Source organism: Lipomyces chichibuensis (genome assembly GCF_038497645.1).
Source record: "Lipomyces chichibuensis strain CBS 12929 unplaced genomic scaffold V1513scaffold_10, whole genome shotgun sequence".
NCBI lineage: Eukaryota > Fungi > Ascomycota > Lipomycetes > Lipomycetales > Lipomycetaceae > Lipomyces > Lipomyces chichibuensis.
This window is the reverse complement of record NW_027117462.1, coordinates 165,864-179,894: the sequence shown is the minus strand read 5'-3', so window position 1 is coordinate 179,894 and position 14,031 is coordinate 165,864. Positions and strand designations below refer to the sequence as shown.

General features: G+C 45.9%; 4 protein-coding genes across 4 annotated transcripts; all 4 read right to left on the bottom strand.

Moving 5' to 3' along the window:
* Positions 1 to 34: 34 nt before the first annotated feature.
* V1513DRAFT_442310 (mitochondrial carrier domain-containing protein) lies at positions 35 to 1,589 on the bottom strand. Its single transcript, XM_066897642.1, has 6 exons — positions 1,389 to 1,589; positions 1,263 to 1,300; positions 908 to 1,119; positions 706 to 855; positions 604 to 651; positions 35 to 550 (listed from the first exon to the last, which is right to left on the bottom strand). The coding sequence occupies exons 1-6, from the start codon at positions 1,415 to 1,417 to the stop codon at positions 182 to 184; spliced, it is 846 nt and encodes a 281-aa protein (XP_066754314.1). The 5' UTR covers positions 1,418 to 1,589; the 3' UTR covers positions 35 to 181.
* Positions 1,590 to 2,663: 1,074 nt separating this feature from the next.
* Positions 2,664 to 4,242, bottom strand: V1513DRAFT_23528 (uncharacterized protein). Its single transcript, XM_066894430.1, has 2 exons — positions 3,258 to 4,242; positions 2,664 to 3,202 (listed from the first exon to the last, which is right to left on the bottom strand). Exons 1-2 carry the CDS (start codon positions 3,755 to 3,757, stop codon positions 2,824 to 2,826), a joined length of 879 nt encoding a protein of 292 aa, XP_066754313.1. The 5' UTR covers positions 3,758 to 4,242; the 3' UTR covers positions 2,664 to 2,823.
* Positions 4,243 to 4,727: 485 nt separating this feature from the next.
* On the bottom strand, positions 4,728 to 7,912 carry V1513DRAFT_377787 (dynein associated protein-domain-containing protein; the record flags this gene model as incomplete). Its single annotated transcript, XM_066894963.1, has 7 exons — positions 4,728 to 5,057; positions 5,109 to 5,551; positions 5,603 to 5,810; positions 5,862 to 6,629; positions 6,677 to 6,872; positions 6,919 to 7,036; positions 7,087 to 7,912. 7 exons carry the CDS (start codon positions 7,910 to 7,912, stop codon positions 4,728 to 4,730), a joined length of 2,889 nt encoding a protein of 962 aa, XP_066754312.1.
* A 313-nt stretch (positions 7,913 to 8,225) lies between these two features.
* On the bottom strand, positions 8,226 to 13,995 carry V1513DRAFT_442294 (Mus7/MMS22 family-domain-containing protein). Its single transcript, XM_066897641.1, has 7 exons — positions 13,737 to 13,995; positions 13,641 to 13,691; positions 13,405 to 13,587; positions 9,090 to 13,350; positions 8,789 to 9,039; positions 8,578 to 8,733; positions 8,226 to 8,523 (listed from the first exon to the last, which is right to left on the bottom strand). The coding sequence occupies exons 1-7, from the start codon at positions 13,854 to 13,856 to the stop codon at positions 8,386 to 8,388; spliced, it is 5,160 nt and encodes a 1,719-aa protein (XP_066754311.1). The 5' UTR covers positions 13,857 to 13,995; the 3' UTR covers positions 8,226 to 8,385.
* Positions 13,996 to 14,031: the final 36 nt, after the last annotated feature.

Here is a 14,031-nt window from a genome sequence, read left to right as displayed (position 1 = left end):
ACAACCACAAATTTCAAATAATTTATTAAGAAAAATCCTGTATCGACATATTGTATAACAAAGATCGCAGTCCATATACACGCATAATAGTTAACCCTATAGTACAAATACAAATCATAGTTGCAACACTCAACGCCGAACATGATTCGAAATCCTAACTGTAGTTAAACAAAAATAAAACCTACGCCTCCGGTTTCAATTTTTCGACGATTACCATAGACAGGATCCCCGAAGGCAAGGAATACATTAGCCGGACATGCAACCCCTTAAACATAGCTCTCATTATCCCGACCTCGCTGATCAAGTTTTTTGCAACTTTCCAGAGTCCCATTTGATCTTCTGGACGGAGACGACTCACTTCCTCCGCAATTGCTAGCTGCTGTCGAGTTTTCAGGACATCGAGGAAGTTAGAGGCTGTGCTGGATGCAGTACCGGAGACGGCGGACGCGAAGGCATACTGTGAGGCTGTGAGGTCTTGTGGAGCTGCTGTGGAGTCGATGATTGATGCGTTGAGCGCGTTTGAGCTTTTAAAGTACGTTTTCATTTTCTCCTGTAACTCGAGTCAGCTAGCTTGTCCTTTATTTTCATCCTCGACAACCTTACATAAGTGTACCACCAGACGATCGAATGAGGAGTGAAAACAGCTAGACCCTTCATACGTGTAAGCATCCTCGCATAACATCGCATGACCAACAATAAGCATACCATCCAGTAGCCTCGGTAGAAACCTTTCAATCCCTGTCTTTGGTACATGTGCCTAATCATCGCCCATGTGCCGCCAGCTTTGGACTCCGATTTCAGCTGCATGTTGCCTTTGACGACCTCCATTGGCGTCCACAGCACACTACTCGTAAACTACAGCAATCAGCATATTCCTTGCAACAATAACTCCACTGCGGCAACCAACCTCCGCGATGGCACCACTGACAACATAATTAGCGGTATCCGTTCCAAGGTACGGTTCAAGCAATTTCTTTGCTTGTCGATATGACACCAGATATATTGTGAACGCAGGAGTCGTAAGCCCAACAGCTGCTGGCAGGCCTCGCCAGTACTGTGCGAATGGGAGGCGGTAACCGGTTGCTACTGAGGTTTGCTGTAACGTTCTGATTGTGTCCACTACATACATGCGCATTAGTAGGACGAACTTGGAGTGACAAATAATATTGCTGAGGAGACGATGCTGTCCCGAATGCTATCCATCCCAAGGAGCAGCAACTTCGCCTTCGCTCAAGAATACCTGCAGTACACGAAACACTCACATGGATGAAACGCGACACGGCTACCAACCGCACCGGCACTATAGGAAGCCCCTCCGAGTTAGCATTCACAATCTCAGTAACTAAGAGCTCCCCTTCCCTAATTGAATGCCAAATCTCCCGACTTACACGGCGGCAGCAATAGTGGTCAAATCCATTCCAAAATCCCACACCCAACTAACACCAATTTCTCGTAATTTAATACCCTAGTCGCAGTAATATTCGTAATAAGTGTGCAAATTATTGCCAATTGCAATGCGTCATATCGAAGAATGGCTTGTTGTGTACTGCTAGACGACGACTAATAATTGATAGAGTAACTTACATGCCTAGTTCTCGGACATTTGAATTTGGACTTTCCCGGGCCCTTTCGATTACCCGACGGTGTTCCACATTAGCCTGTTACCCGGAACTGTGCGCCAGGGTAAGTGGGCTCCAGGCGCGGCTCTAAAAAAGTAAATGGAATATTCAATTATTAAAAAATCATTTGATCTCTATAATTCTATAATTCCACGGTCAAATTTGCTCGAACTTCGCATTAAATTGCATCTAATCGCAAATCAACAGTCATGCCTCCAAAGGACGTGGGATCTAGGAGACATAGACGAAAGCGCCAGCGCAAGTCGAGGACAGCAGGTGCGCTCATGAAATTCTGCGAAATATCGGACATGGACATTATTAATGGTACAAATAGACTTTTCGGATTCTTCGCCGTCAGAGAGTGATACGGGAGATCAAGTCCAGGAGCAGGACAAGGAGGAGCGTGATGATGCTGAACCTCAGGAAGACGAGGTAAGCCTGTTGTGCTGAAGAAGCTTGATGGAAATGATAATGAGTCTCACAAAATAGACCATGCCGGACACAGGCTCGTTGTCCGATGACAACGATGAGGGCGATGAAGCTGGTGCTCAGGACGAGAACGCTTTTGCTTCAGTGTTGATGGTAAGCCCTTTTATTGAGAAGGCAATGACGGAAATCTAACACATCTAGCCCAACGCACGGACAACCATGAATCTACTTCCAGATCTAGAAAATGCGAACGAAGAGGATATGAGGAATTACTTCAGAACTGTTATAACGAGTGACTTCAAAGACGAGTTGAAGAAAATTGAAGAAGAAGTGAATGATCAAGCAGAGTACTTACGAATTCTCGGTGATGCGGTCACGGCCGGCGTGAATATATTCGACGAGAAGGAAAGGATACAGTTGACGACGCCCTATAGGACAGAAAGCAGTCAACATTAGACCTGGCAAACGTTGTGTGTGGGATTCTGACGGCGTTTGGAGTACATTGGGATGAAGATAAGACTACCTCCCTTGGAAACTTTACTACGAATGATTTTGGTTACATTTCACTGAATTTGGTTATATCTCACGGACTATTAATATTATTTAATAAATTTTGTATACAAAACAATCCCCGCTATTTGATAACGAATGACCACCTGATATAAGTCAAATATACAGAATTATATCGCTATTCCAGTACACCGAATGACAAAACGCCACCTAACCAAACAATCCACCACCCACATATCCCAAGTTGATATAGCTTTTCCTTTCATCAGTTCTCTTCATCGTCACTCAATTCCTCATCGTCGTCCCTCGCTCCTGGTTGAACATGATGCTGCTCATAGCGCAGATACCGCAGCGCATCTGTAACAACCCAGTCCAGATCCTCAATCGCAACAGGTCTGGCTATATATCCACCGTATCCCACGGGTAGGAAGCACCTTTTCTTCCCAAAATCGTCGACGATGATTATAACATTCATAGCATGCCGACCACCGGCGACAGGATGTAACGCACGGCAATATCGCGTTAGACTTGTCTTGGGGTCGAAAATTATCGGAATTCCGTACAGGTTTCTGAGATCAGGTGGTGTGACGCAGACTGCATATATCGAAGCGTCATATTCTCTTCTAAAGAAACCAGAGAGTTCACTATAGTACGTTAGCGACAAGAAATTAAAAAGGATAGCCCCCAATGGTAGCACACCTCAGAGCACGAATATGGTGGTCATGGCCCTGGCCATAAAATGCAAATATCTTGGGCCCAGAAGATTGCCGTAAGAGAGAGTACATGGACACCCTAAAAGACACTGTAGATCCCGGTAAGAATGCAAAAATCCCTAGGTAGTCACCCGGATTGAATATCTGCGCATCTTGTGACTTCTTCACGTATGACGGTGCTACCTCGGTCATGGCTTGAGGTCGAGAGCGTTTGCGGACAGGCGAAGCTGATCTTGTTGGAGTCGCTGATCCAGATGTGTACGCAACTGCAGGAGACAGCGGATTCGGCCACGGATTATTAAATTCGTACTCTGACGGCGTATTCGTAGGTGACGATGACAATGAACAAGATGATCGCGTGCGTTTCATCGACTGCACTGGCGACGAGAGCGAGTCAGAAAATGTGGTGAAGTGCGGGGTGAATAGAGCGTGCGGCGGATTTGGCTGCGTTACGTTGGGAGACTGATCCACGTCCATCCTCGACATCTTCTTGATTGGGTCAAGATACTTGCTGATCGATCCAAACAGCAGAGTTATTTCGACTATTATTAACAGCTGTAAAAGGTGCGTATCCGCAAGACACTTTAATTAAATGTGTGACTGTGCTGAAGCCACTTCCACAATCAAGCGGAAAGCGGAGCACGAGATATTGCTAAATAAATGTTCGATAACGCGACTATCGACTAGGAAGAACTGCCAACTTGCATTAAAGTGCTATGATATATAGTATGACCAATGCTGGGATTGCCGGTGTTATATTTATATAATCAACGAGTTGTGCAATGAGGCAATGTTCTATGATCAACGCAAGGCGCTAAAGCCCACTAAAGTTTTCATGCCCCACACCTGGGCAGCTCTGTTTACTTTTGCCCAAAACAAGAAGTACAAAACCAGACTTCTATCTCCCTCCACCAATCGTCTACTATGCTAACTGCCACATGAGAAACTCACTATTTTCTGTGGAGTAATATTACTTGCTTTGTTGCATATTTTACTGTGGCGACTCTTGCTGAATCTCCATAGTTTTGCTATAACGACGTCATTCCCCGCACTGTCAATCTCGCATGCGATAACTTGTAATAATCAGCCCTACACGTGAGTCGCAGGCACATGGGATTGCTTCGGTCACCTGGTCCTTAATGATCGTTTTGGACCCTTCTTAAGTTACGAACCGCAAAGTTTAGCCCCCACACACCAGAACAAACCCCAACCCAATATGTATTTACGTCTTAAACTCCTTCCTTGCCCACTCTAATGGGCTTATACATATATGAAATCTGTCATTGTACGATCGCAGGTGGTAATCAACGCTCTCCTTCACAGCTACTGCTTTCTAAATGCTGCAGGGCATGTTGACGCGATAACATACTCGAATCGGCATTTGGGTCAGATGTCAGCCGCACAAGTTATATCAGATCTCCATTCTACCCGACGTCATTATTGTTTCCCCGCTTTGTCACGAAGATAGCGAGACGGTTCGCGCATAACCAGCCAAATTCCTATACTGCTCTATCTGTCTGGCCGCGATATACCGCGCCTTGTTGCGCAGAGGCTTCCATCCCTGTTGGCTGTCACGTTCTACAAAAACCAGGTCTGACGTAAGCGCAAGATCGATCATCTTGTCAAACACCTTGTTCGCAGCCTTGTTTCCAAATACAGCTGTCTTTCTATCCCTTCCATCGATATTAGTCCTGAGAAATGCTACGGCCGTGTCGGTCCAGGACGAGTTGCTAGGTTTGCCTGCTTGGTCCTGTAAATATCTTACCGTCGCTTGCAGAGCCGCAATCTGTCCATGCTTGTTAATCAGCTTTCAAAATCCCATTTCCAAATCACCCACCTGTTTGTTCAGAGTATCAATTTCTTCCAAACTGATTTTTTCCTGTACCTGACCTTCAAACTTCTTCAGATCCTCGGATGCAGATTCATTCACTGCAGCCAACTTCCTGAGCGCGTCTGCCTCATGTTCAAGTTCCTTCATTTCCCTGCGCAACGACTGCACCGTAGTTTCGAGCAAACTTTCGCTTGCGGCTCTCTCAGTCATCTCCCTCTCAATCTCACCAAACCGCTCTAATCGATTCATGCTTTTCTGAAGCCTAGAGTCAAGAACGTTGATCTTGATCGCGGACTCCTCCAGTTCCTTGTCTTTGAGTCGAATCTGCATTGCAAGTTGTTTTATGTCCTCATTTAATTGAACTACCTTTGTCCGTGCATCTTTGTTGACAGCGTCCTGTTCCCTGAGTTGTTCTACCTTAACAAGCCAAGGAGAGCGTGCTTTCTCATCTATCAAATCGTCAGCAAAGCAAAATTGCAAATTAGCACCGTACGATTTACATATCGAGCTGCCATTGGGCCCAGTTATCTTCGCCACCAAATCACGCATCATGGTCATCATACTCTTGACCGTGGCCGATGCGAAAAATGTTCCAGCGTCGCCAGTATTCTCCACTTCTTTCACCATGATCTCTTGGATCTGGCTATAGCCGATCTGCTCGTATGATTCGACGTCTTTGTTGAACGCTAATGTGATACTGAAATAGACCTATGTCTTATTAGAAACGAATTTAGTTTAATCCTAGATAAAGTAACTTACATTGCGCAGATACCTACAAGACGAACTGGAATTCCCGCGGATAGCTGACAATATACCCTCTGTGTCATCTGTCGGTGTTCGCAAAGAACTTTTCCATTCTTCCATAATCGCTTGCGCTTTACTCGTCAGAGCTTTGACACTCTTGGCCTGTAAAACAAGTGCCTCTCCCCGACTCTGGAAAGTGTGAGCCAAGTCTGCTTCATATGTCATTCCCTTACGATTTGTCGAATCCGAATCTCCACCGAGTTCTCCGGCTACAGTCATAAGAATACTTTGAGCAATGATAATTGCACTGTCGACATAACTCTGAATACAAAGTAATTGCCCACAGCACTCCTGCGTCCGCATCTCCCCTGTACAAACCTCCTCCAGTTTTGCAGCCCCTAAGTCCTCAAGAACTTTAAGACTTTTCTGTAAACTCATCAATAACTCACTCTCATTGAGTTCGTAATTGCGGAGGCTGTTGATCGCTTTATCCAATAACCCTTCAACCGGGCTAATATCCTCCATCAATGGGCCGTAATTCTCAAATTCGGAAACATCACATACAGCTATCCCCGTTTCAAACCGCGAGCATAGAGCCAATATGCATATGAGTTGATCGCAGATCTCGGTACCGAGAGCGAGAGTCACAAAAGTTTCTGAACCAGATTGTAAATTGTCTCTTAAAATTGACACAACGAGGTTTGATTTGAAGCTGATCCGCCGGAACGTTAGTAGTGTCCTGATTGCTTCTCTCATCGTAGCTAATGAACTCGGGATATACGTCTAACATACATTAGTTGATGTTTGTGACATTCGTTTGCAGATCATACCCTAATAATTGATAGATGCTCCAAAGCTTCCTGTGCCTCGAGTTTCCGTAACTCTAGATCAATCGTCTTGACCTGAGTCTTCAGGGCAGAAGCTTGCAACTTCTGGTTAAGGTCATACATTTCGCGGGTCCTGCGACTGATCTCAGCAGATTCGGCCTCACTCATGGACTTTTCTGTTCGTAACTGGTCCAAGTCACTGAAAAGCGTTAGACTGTGACTTCCTCCAAAATAGAGCAAACTACCTCTGCAACGACGCCACAAGCTCGCGAAATCGTTCTACTGTATACTCATAGTCGGCAGTTGTGTCCTCAAACTGAGACATCCGTCCCGCTTGTTCTCGTAGTAAAATATCTCGGTAATCTGTCGTCATTAGCTGATATATAACTGTGCGGTTTGATTCGAAGTCGTACCAATTTCTTCACGCGTTTGTTTCGCTGCCTCCAGATGGTTCGCTTCAATTTCGTCATTGATCTCTTTCAATGTCTCCAAATCCTGTATTGCAATTCTCATCTCCTCGATCTGCTCACTCAAAGCCAGATTTTTAACCGTTAACTCGTCAAGGATCTGATCAGCTCCGAAAGCTATATCCAACTGCTGCCTTAAATTATCGGCTATTTCTTCCGTTTGCCGAAGCTGCGAAATAGCAATCTCATATTTGCTCTGCAGTTGTGCATAAGTTTCTACATCTCTTTGCAGTCGTTTGACCTCAGCTCTTGACTCCGCTTCGTCTGCTGCTGTTTGATCCCTAAGCCTAATCAATGCCTCTTTAAGCCTCTCGTTCTGTTCTTCAAGATGCATGAACACATTAGCATCTCGCTCTCCCGTTTCCGATCCTCTCTTAAAATCTGCGTTCTCCTCCTTCAATATTTCCGTCTCCAACAGCGCCTCCTCAAGCTGTGCCTTCACACTACTTAGTTCATCCCTCAACCTCTCCTCCTGCTCCTCAGCAACCTCCCTATCCAGCGTAATAATCTCAAACTGCTCCGTACGCTCTTTCAAAACTTGCCCAATCTCATGCTTTTCCGCCTCCAATTCCCGCACGCGTGTCCGCAATTCCTGCTGCGTATCAAACATAGGCTTAATCTTCGCTTCCAGCCTCGAGATAATCCGCTCTAGCTTCTCTCGCTCTTGCTTTAGCCGTTCTAGATCGAGAAGTCTGTCTCGGTCGTCGGCGCGTTTGCGCTCGAGGATGCGCAGCTTGGACTGCAGGTCCTCAATATCTCGGTTCGTCGACATCACGCTTAGTTGACTATCGATATCTGGGGAATCCGAACTTATATACTATTGTGTACAGCTACAGCATGATTTGATCTGGTGTACACATCCTTCCAACTATACCTGGACCTTTGGGTCGTGCGACGCGTAATAAACCCACTTCAGATTAATTTGTTGTTCGTCTGCCCTCGACGCGTGCTAGCGGACAGCCCTTGCCCTAAGACAAAGGCAGAGCAGCATTGCATTTTAGGCTTAATGGGAGTACCATTATAAAGGGCGATTCTTTTTTTGTTTCGAATTTAAATGGGAGGGCCATTAAAAAAAGAATCAGACCCTTTTGTAATATGTCTGTTATACAGAATACAGTTCATAATACCACACCAGTCAATCACAATCTATATACAAGCAAAACAAAGCACAGTCAGACCCATACCATATGCATGTAAACAATAGAAGTACACTAAGAATACAATATTATGCAGAATATTTACATTTCACCATTTCGATTCATTTTCGAGATCCAATTGTAGAATTTTCACCTGTGAGAGCCAAAAATGTTCGTATCTTGCTTTTCTCCGTGTTTCTGCAAACCATTTCCATGCCCCGCGACCTTCGAGGAAGTAGTTCCAGTCCTAGCGTAGTTGTCAGAATCTGCTGTGGCTCATGATTTTGACAGGAAAACTTACCTTGGCCCTAGCGGATATTAAAAATTCCGCTAGTAATGCCCATGTTTCGATTGCTTTCACAACAAGCTCATCTGAAACCCGCTCATCCTCTTCAGTCACTCCAATGAAGTTAGACAATAACTGATACAGAGGATTGAAGATAGTGTCCATGAGTGCCTTGTCGATAGTCAGTGACCTACATCGCATGCATGACCAAACATTAATGACATACCCTTGCAAGAAGTTCTCTATTCTCCTGTGTCCATTTGCGATTTTCATCATCTACCAAATGCTGTACCAAACTGTCATCACCATAAAGACTGTCTTGACTATCGGACTGCTGTACAATAGGAGTATATAGATCACCGGTGCCCTTAAGGATACGCTTCGAGAGATCGACAAAGTCGTGAACAATCTGTATGGCCTCCAGCATGACCTTTTCCGGTAGACATAGGCCGTTGTTCAAGACATCCCCAAGACGAGCTACATAAATCAGCACATTCTGTCAGCTGAACCGCAAACATCAAACATACAATGGTGCAAAATTTGAACTGCTTGATCCGGACTCTGAATCAAGTTCGGCGAGCAGATGATCATTCTGACATACTTGAGCGAGTCTTTCAAGAGACTCTCATAGCCTTTCAAGTTTGCTCTCCGACGCATAATTTCATCCTGAGATATACCACTGACAACTTTCTCAAGCTGCATATAATCGTCAAGACTGTACTTGACGAGATCTTGATACCATTCGCCAGATTCTTGTAGATCGCTGTTTCTTCGAAGCTCAAGTCGCGTAAGATAATACCACGATTTGACACTCAGAATTCGTGCTTGAGAATGAGACTGACCCAAAATAATAACGTCTCGAAGATGGCCAATTGGAGGTCGCAGTTCTGGCGGTGCCGCCCAAAACAAAGTCAGTAGCAAGCTGTAGTTGTTCTCCAACGCTTCCAGGTCAGTCAGCCTAAGCTCAGCCGTTCGTGGATAAATTCGGCCGTTCAATGGCGTGACGAGACCAATCATTCCGGGAAGAATCTTGCGTGCGTCAGGTCTTTCGCTCGTGTCCCGAATCAGCTTGGCTAAATACTTCAGGAAAATGTGGAACACTGTATCCGATGTAGATAATTCAAGCATGTTATTGTGATCCTGCAAGAAGTCGGGAAATCCGGTACCGATATCGCTCTCCAAGTTTTCCAACTTTCTCTGTGCAAAGAACCGATACATTTTCATAGCTAACGACTTCGTCCCCGGCCACTTCCAAGTCAGGGTTAAAGTCAAACATCTTGAGAAACACGCGCGGCAGTACGATCCAAACTCGCGACTTTTTGAGTACTGCGCTGGTGTGCTCAGGAGCCTCTCCATCATAGCCTCCACGGCACTCCAATACGCGTTATGTTTACCAATGTCGGACACACCTTGTGAGTCAAACTGGTACAGAGGACACATACTAAATGTCGCGTACCACACTTGTTCAAATTTGTCGATATTAACTGTCTTCGCAAGTGCATTGTACTCTATGACTTCGTACAAACTCTCCCAAAAACTCGATATAGTCGACGCTGCTAGCTTGTTTGCACGATCAAAGACATGGATCGCTATAACCCAAATCTCCATAAAGCACGACTCTCTGTCAATTTGAAGACCTACCCGATTTCGATATGTCCTCAGAAATTGATATAAATCGTTGATGCCGTACTTTAGCAAAACTTGGATAAGAAGTCGTCCGATGGTCATAAATTCCCGATCCAGTGCTAGATGTGAATAATCGGCAATGTGATCCTGCAACATCGAGGATATTTCATAAATATAGAGCAACTGGAATCCTAGCATGTAGAACGACAACCTTGAGAAGCTAGTAATGCGACCGTGGAACTGAGTAAATAGCTCGCCAACTCGGATACTAAGCCTCTTTATTGCGGCTGCAAATATCATGATATTTTCATAGCATTCGCGAGTCAGAGAATTTCGAATATAATTGGAGAGGAAGACGCAGAATTCGTATGACTGCTCTCTTCGTTCTGCGTTCGCCCGGTCCGCATTGTGTTGCTCGCTTAACGCCCAATCGAGCAAGATACCGAATCCTGTATCAAGTTCCTCCAGCAGTTGTGAATTAACTTCCTTCCATAAAAATGTCACTTCACGTTCTTCAAAATGAAAGATCGACATATTAGTACCACCCTTGTCTTGAACAGCTGGTGGGGTATGAAGGGCCGCATCGAGAGCACCTCTGCCGATGAAAGTGGACGGCCGGAATCGAGTGTCGTGCCGCAGCGGGATGACATCAAATGTTACTGAGAAATTTAAAAGCGAAAAGCTGAACTCGGTAATAACTTGTGAATCTTCAGCTTGAGGTTGGATAGCCCTCACTGTTGGTGGCTCAGGTACGTATGGTAGCGCTTTCGCCCCGAATTGGTGTGGATTGTCTTCAAGGTCTGTCCTGGCATTTCGGGGGTAGTCACCGTCTGGTATATGATTGAATGATGGTGTTGGCTCCGGCCTAATATGCTGACGAGGGTGCATAAAGACCTCTTTGCGAGACTTTCTAGTTGATTGGCGAGCAGGAGGCAATGCTGTGACCGAGTCATTATCCATCGCCCGCCCAATTGATTCATGTAGTCTGTTGTGCCTCTGTAAAACTGCTTCTGGTATCTGATGCCTACTCTCAAAAAGATGATCAATTTTCACAGGCTGCCGTCTAACTGCGTATTCACCGCTTTCAACTTCAACATATTCCAACAGTCTGTTTCGTTGAGCAACGTGAGGTGGTGCCATTACTTGAACAACCCCTCGGGGAGGTGGAACAACTGCAATGACACCAGTCGGTAATCGTCGCCGGCTCCTTTGAATTGCTTCTGGAGGGGCTTCGCCGCATTCTGTCCGAGTCGGATCTGCAGCTGGCGAAAGTCTGGCGAACGACAATGATGACGTCTCAAATGCTTCATGAGTGCCTCCCCTCCATTGCTGCAGAACCTCTGATACATTCTCGTTGTCCTCGTCATCGTCGAAGTAGAAAGATTTCCTTGACGGAGAATGTCGACCAAATCCTTCACGCCTTGCCGCTTCCCGCACAGCGACCTTAAGAAATTGCGGAGCAAAGCCCTTAACATTTTTCTCTGTCATGTAGGCGTCGAGAATGCCTATCTTTGGTAAGTTGCTTCCGGACAAAGCCTGTCTATGCTTTGACGACTTGTGCAGTCTGCGATTCTTCATTTTGCCTCTGCAATCTAATCGAGTCTGACGAAGACTTCCGCGCTTCTGAGATTCCCATTTCCTTGGCCCTTGACTCGTGAATGAAGAAGGCGTAGTGCGACGAGATCTAGTTTCTCGCGAAATCATTCGGTCAATGTGAGTATCGACTTCCATGTCTGAATCACTGTCGCTTATAACGTAACTATGGCCTCTTGGTTGTTGGGATGAAAAAGATTTCTGTTGCTGTTTAAAAGGTAAAACACTTTGGCTTCGTATTACAGGCACATCGGAATCGGAATCGGACTCGGGATCTCCAAGAAACTCATTCCGTGTCTCTTCACGTAGTCGTAACGTTCCTATCTTTCGCCTAGCGAGGCCTTTCCTCGGCTCTGAGTACTGCGTATATCGTGGCCGATTGGAAACTTTCTCGCGTTCATGACGAAGTGTATTGTCCAACGTCAAGAATGATGGCGGTAAGACACCTCTGACGCGTCTTTTCAGCCTCTCCAGCTCAAGCTCGGAAGAATCGTCTTCACTATCGGAGCCTGATTCGCTTACACTCACATTACCGGTGTCAGAGTTGGACGCGATGGATAAAGCACCAGTGTGTCGTTCCCCTGGTGACAGACTACTTCGCGAGTTGCCAATAGATTCTTCAACAACAGAATTCGTATGACGGTCCTCGCCACGAAGCGAACCATTTCGCGCAGGAGTCACACGCGCCTTCGAAGAAAGAGACGGCTGGTCAAGATCAGAAGTGACTCTACCAGTGTCCTCACTAGCTCGTTGCGACTGTGTAAGCTGAGTTGGCGACTGCCTCCTGCGAGAATATACTGACGCCACTCTCCGACGGCTATCATGTGGTGATTGAGTGCACCGAGGTGGCGACGTAGGGAAATCATATATGTCTCGGGGGTTATTTAGAGGCCCATTCATAGCCCTCCTGAGAGGTTGTTCCCCTTGGCGTCGCCTGTGTGTGGTCTCCGAGTTAAATGTACGCTGACTGTTGTGAGATGATGACTGTCTCGACATAAGTCTGTCTGTCGGCCGTGGTTGCACGAGACTGGCCCCCGTAATCCTTGACTCTTGCGTGGACGTGATTCTACTGGCAGACTGGCTTGAAAGAGAGTCAGAAGGAGGCGTAAATTGAGAGTCATCAGAATTATTCTCGGTGCTCAAGCGTTTTTCGACTGAAATACGTATTGGTTTGATTCCGCGTCTTTTCAAAGCTATCTCATACATCTGCCGGTCAAACAGGTACGGGTTAATCTGTCGCGCTGTTCGTTTCCGGAAAAAATGATGAGTTTCGCATGCGTGGTATTGGCTAGGATCAATATCCTCCTGTTCCCAGTCAATAACTAAAGGCGCCTGAGGCTCCGACGTCCTTGTGTTCTCTCGCAGCCTGGCGTCGCTATCTGTAGCCTTCGTTGGTGACGCATCTTCGCGATTATTGTTTAGAAAATCTGCCAATAACTCGTTCAAGTCTGGGGGTGATGATAATTCGGACAGAGGACTCGAGAGGGGAGATGTAAATAATGAGTAATGCATGCGACCAGCAGGCGGTGGGGTGGACGATCCCGACCCCGCATTGTCGCAAAGTCGATCCTACATGTTCTACCAGTCAGTATGCTTAAATTTTCCAACCAAAGCTTTGCATACTTCTAATGAAACCACCACTTTGGCCCCTGAAATAGATCCATCACGATCTTGCCCTTCCGGATCAGGCAGCTGTCCGGAATCGTCATCGGCAATTCTTCTTTCTTGACTAGTGGGAACCTGCTGCGCACTCGGAATTATTTCTTCAGCTTCGACTTGTGAGTGAGATACATCTAACACCTCATCCTTCGCCCGAAGAAATGTTAGCTCAGCATAAATTGTCGCCTTGCCCTGCTTACAATATCCAATATCGGTTCCTGTGAAGTCTGGTTGTATCGCTGCTTAGATTTCTATACAAAATTAGCGAGTACAGTTACTGAATCTTCCCCACTTACCGTAGAGATAGACACAAAAGGGAGGAATTCAAGCTCATCCCTGTCGACCTCTAGAAACTCTGACACACTGAAGCTGCCACTGTCTTCAGAGTCCGACACATATCCCTGGGACTGAGGCATGAATACAGCCAATCAGCCTCATCCGCCTATGGCTAACAAACAAGAATTATAACTGTCAATGCGGACGATTATTAAATGTCGATATAGGTTGACAACTTTCAATTGAAGCGCGTTTGTTTTGGAGGCACACGTTAACGACGCGTTCTAGTCCTGAGCCGCAGGCATAAGGGACGAG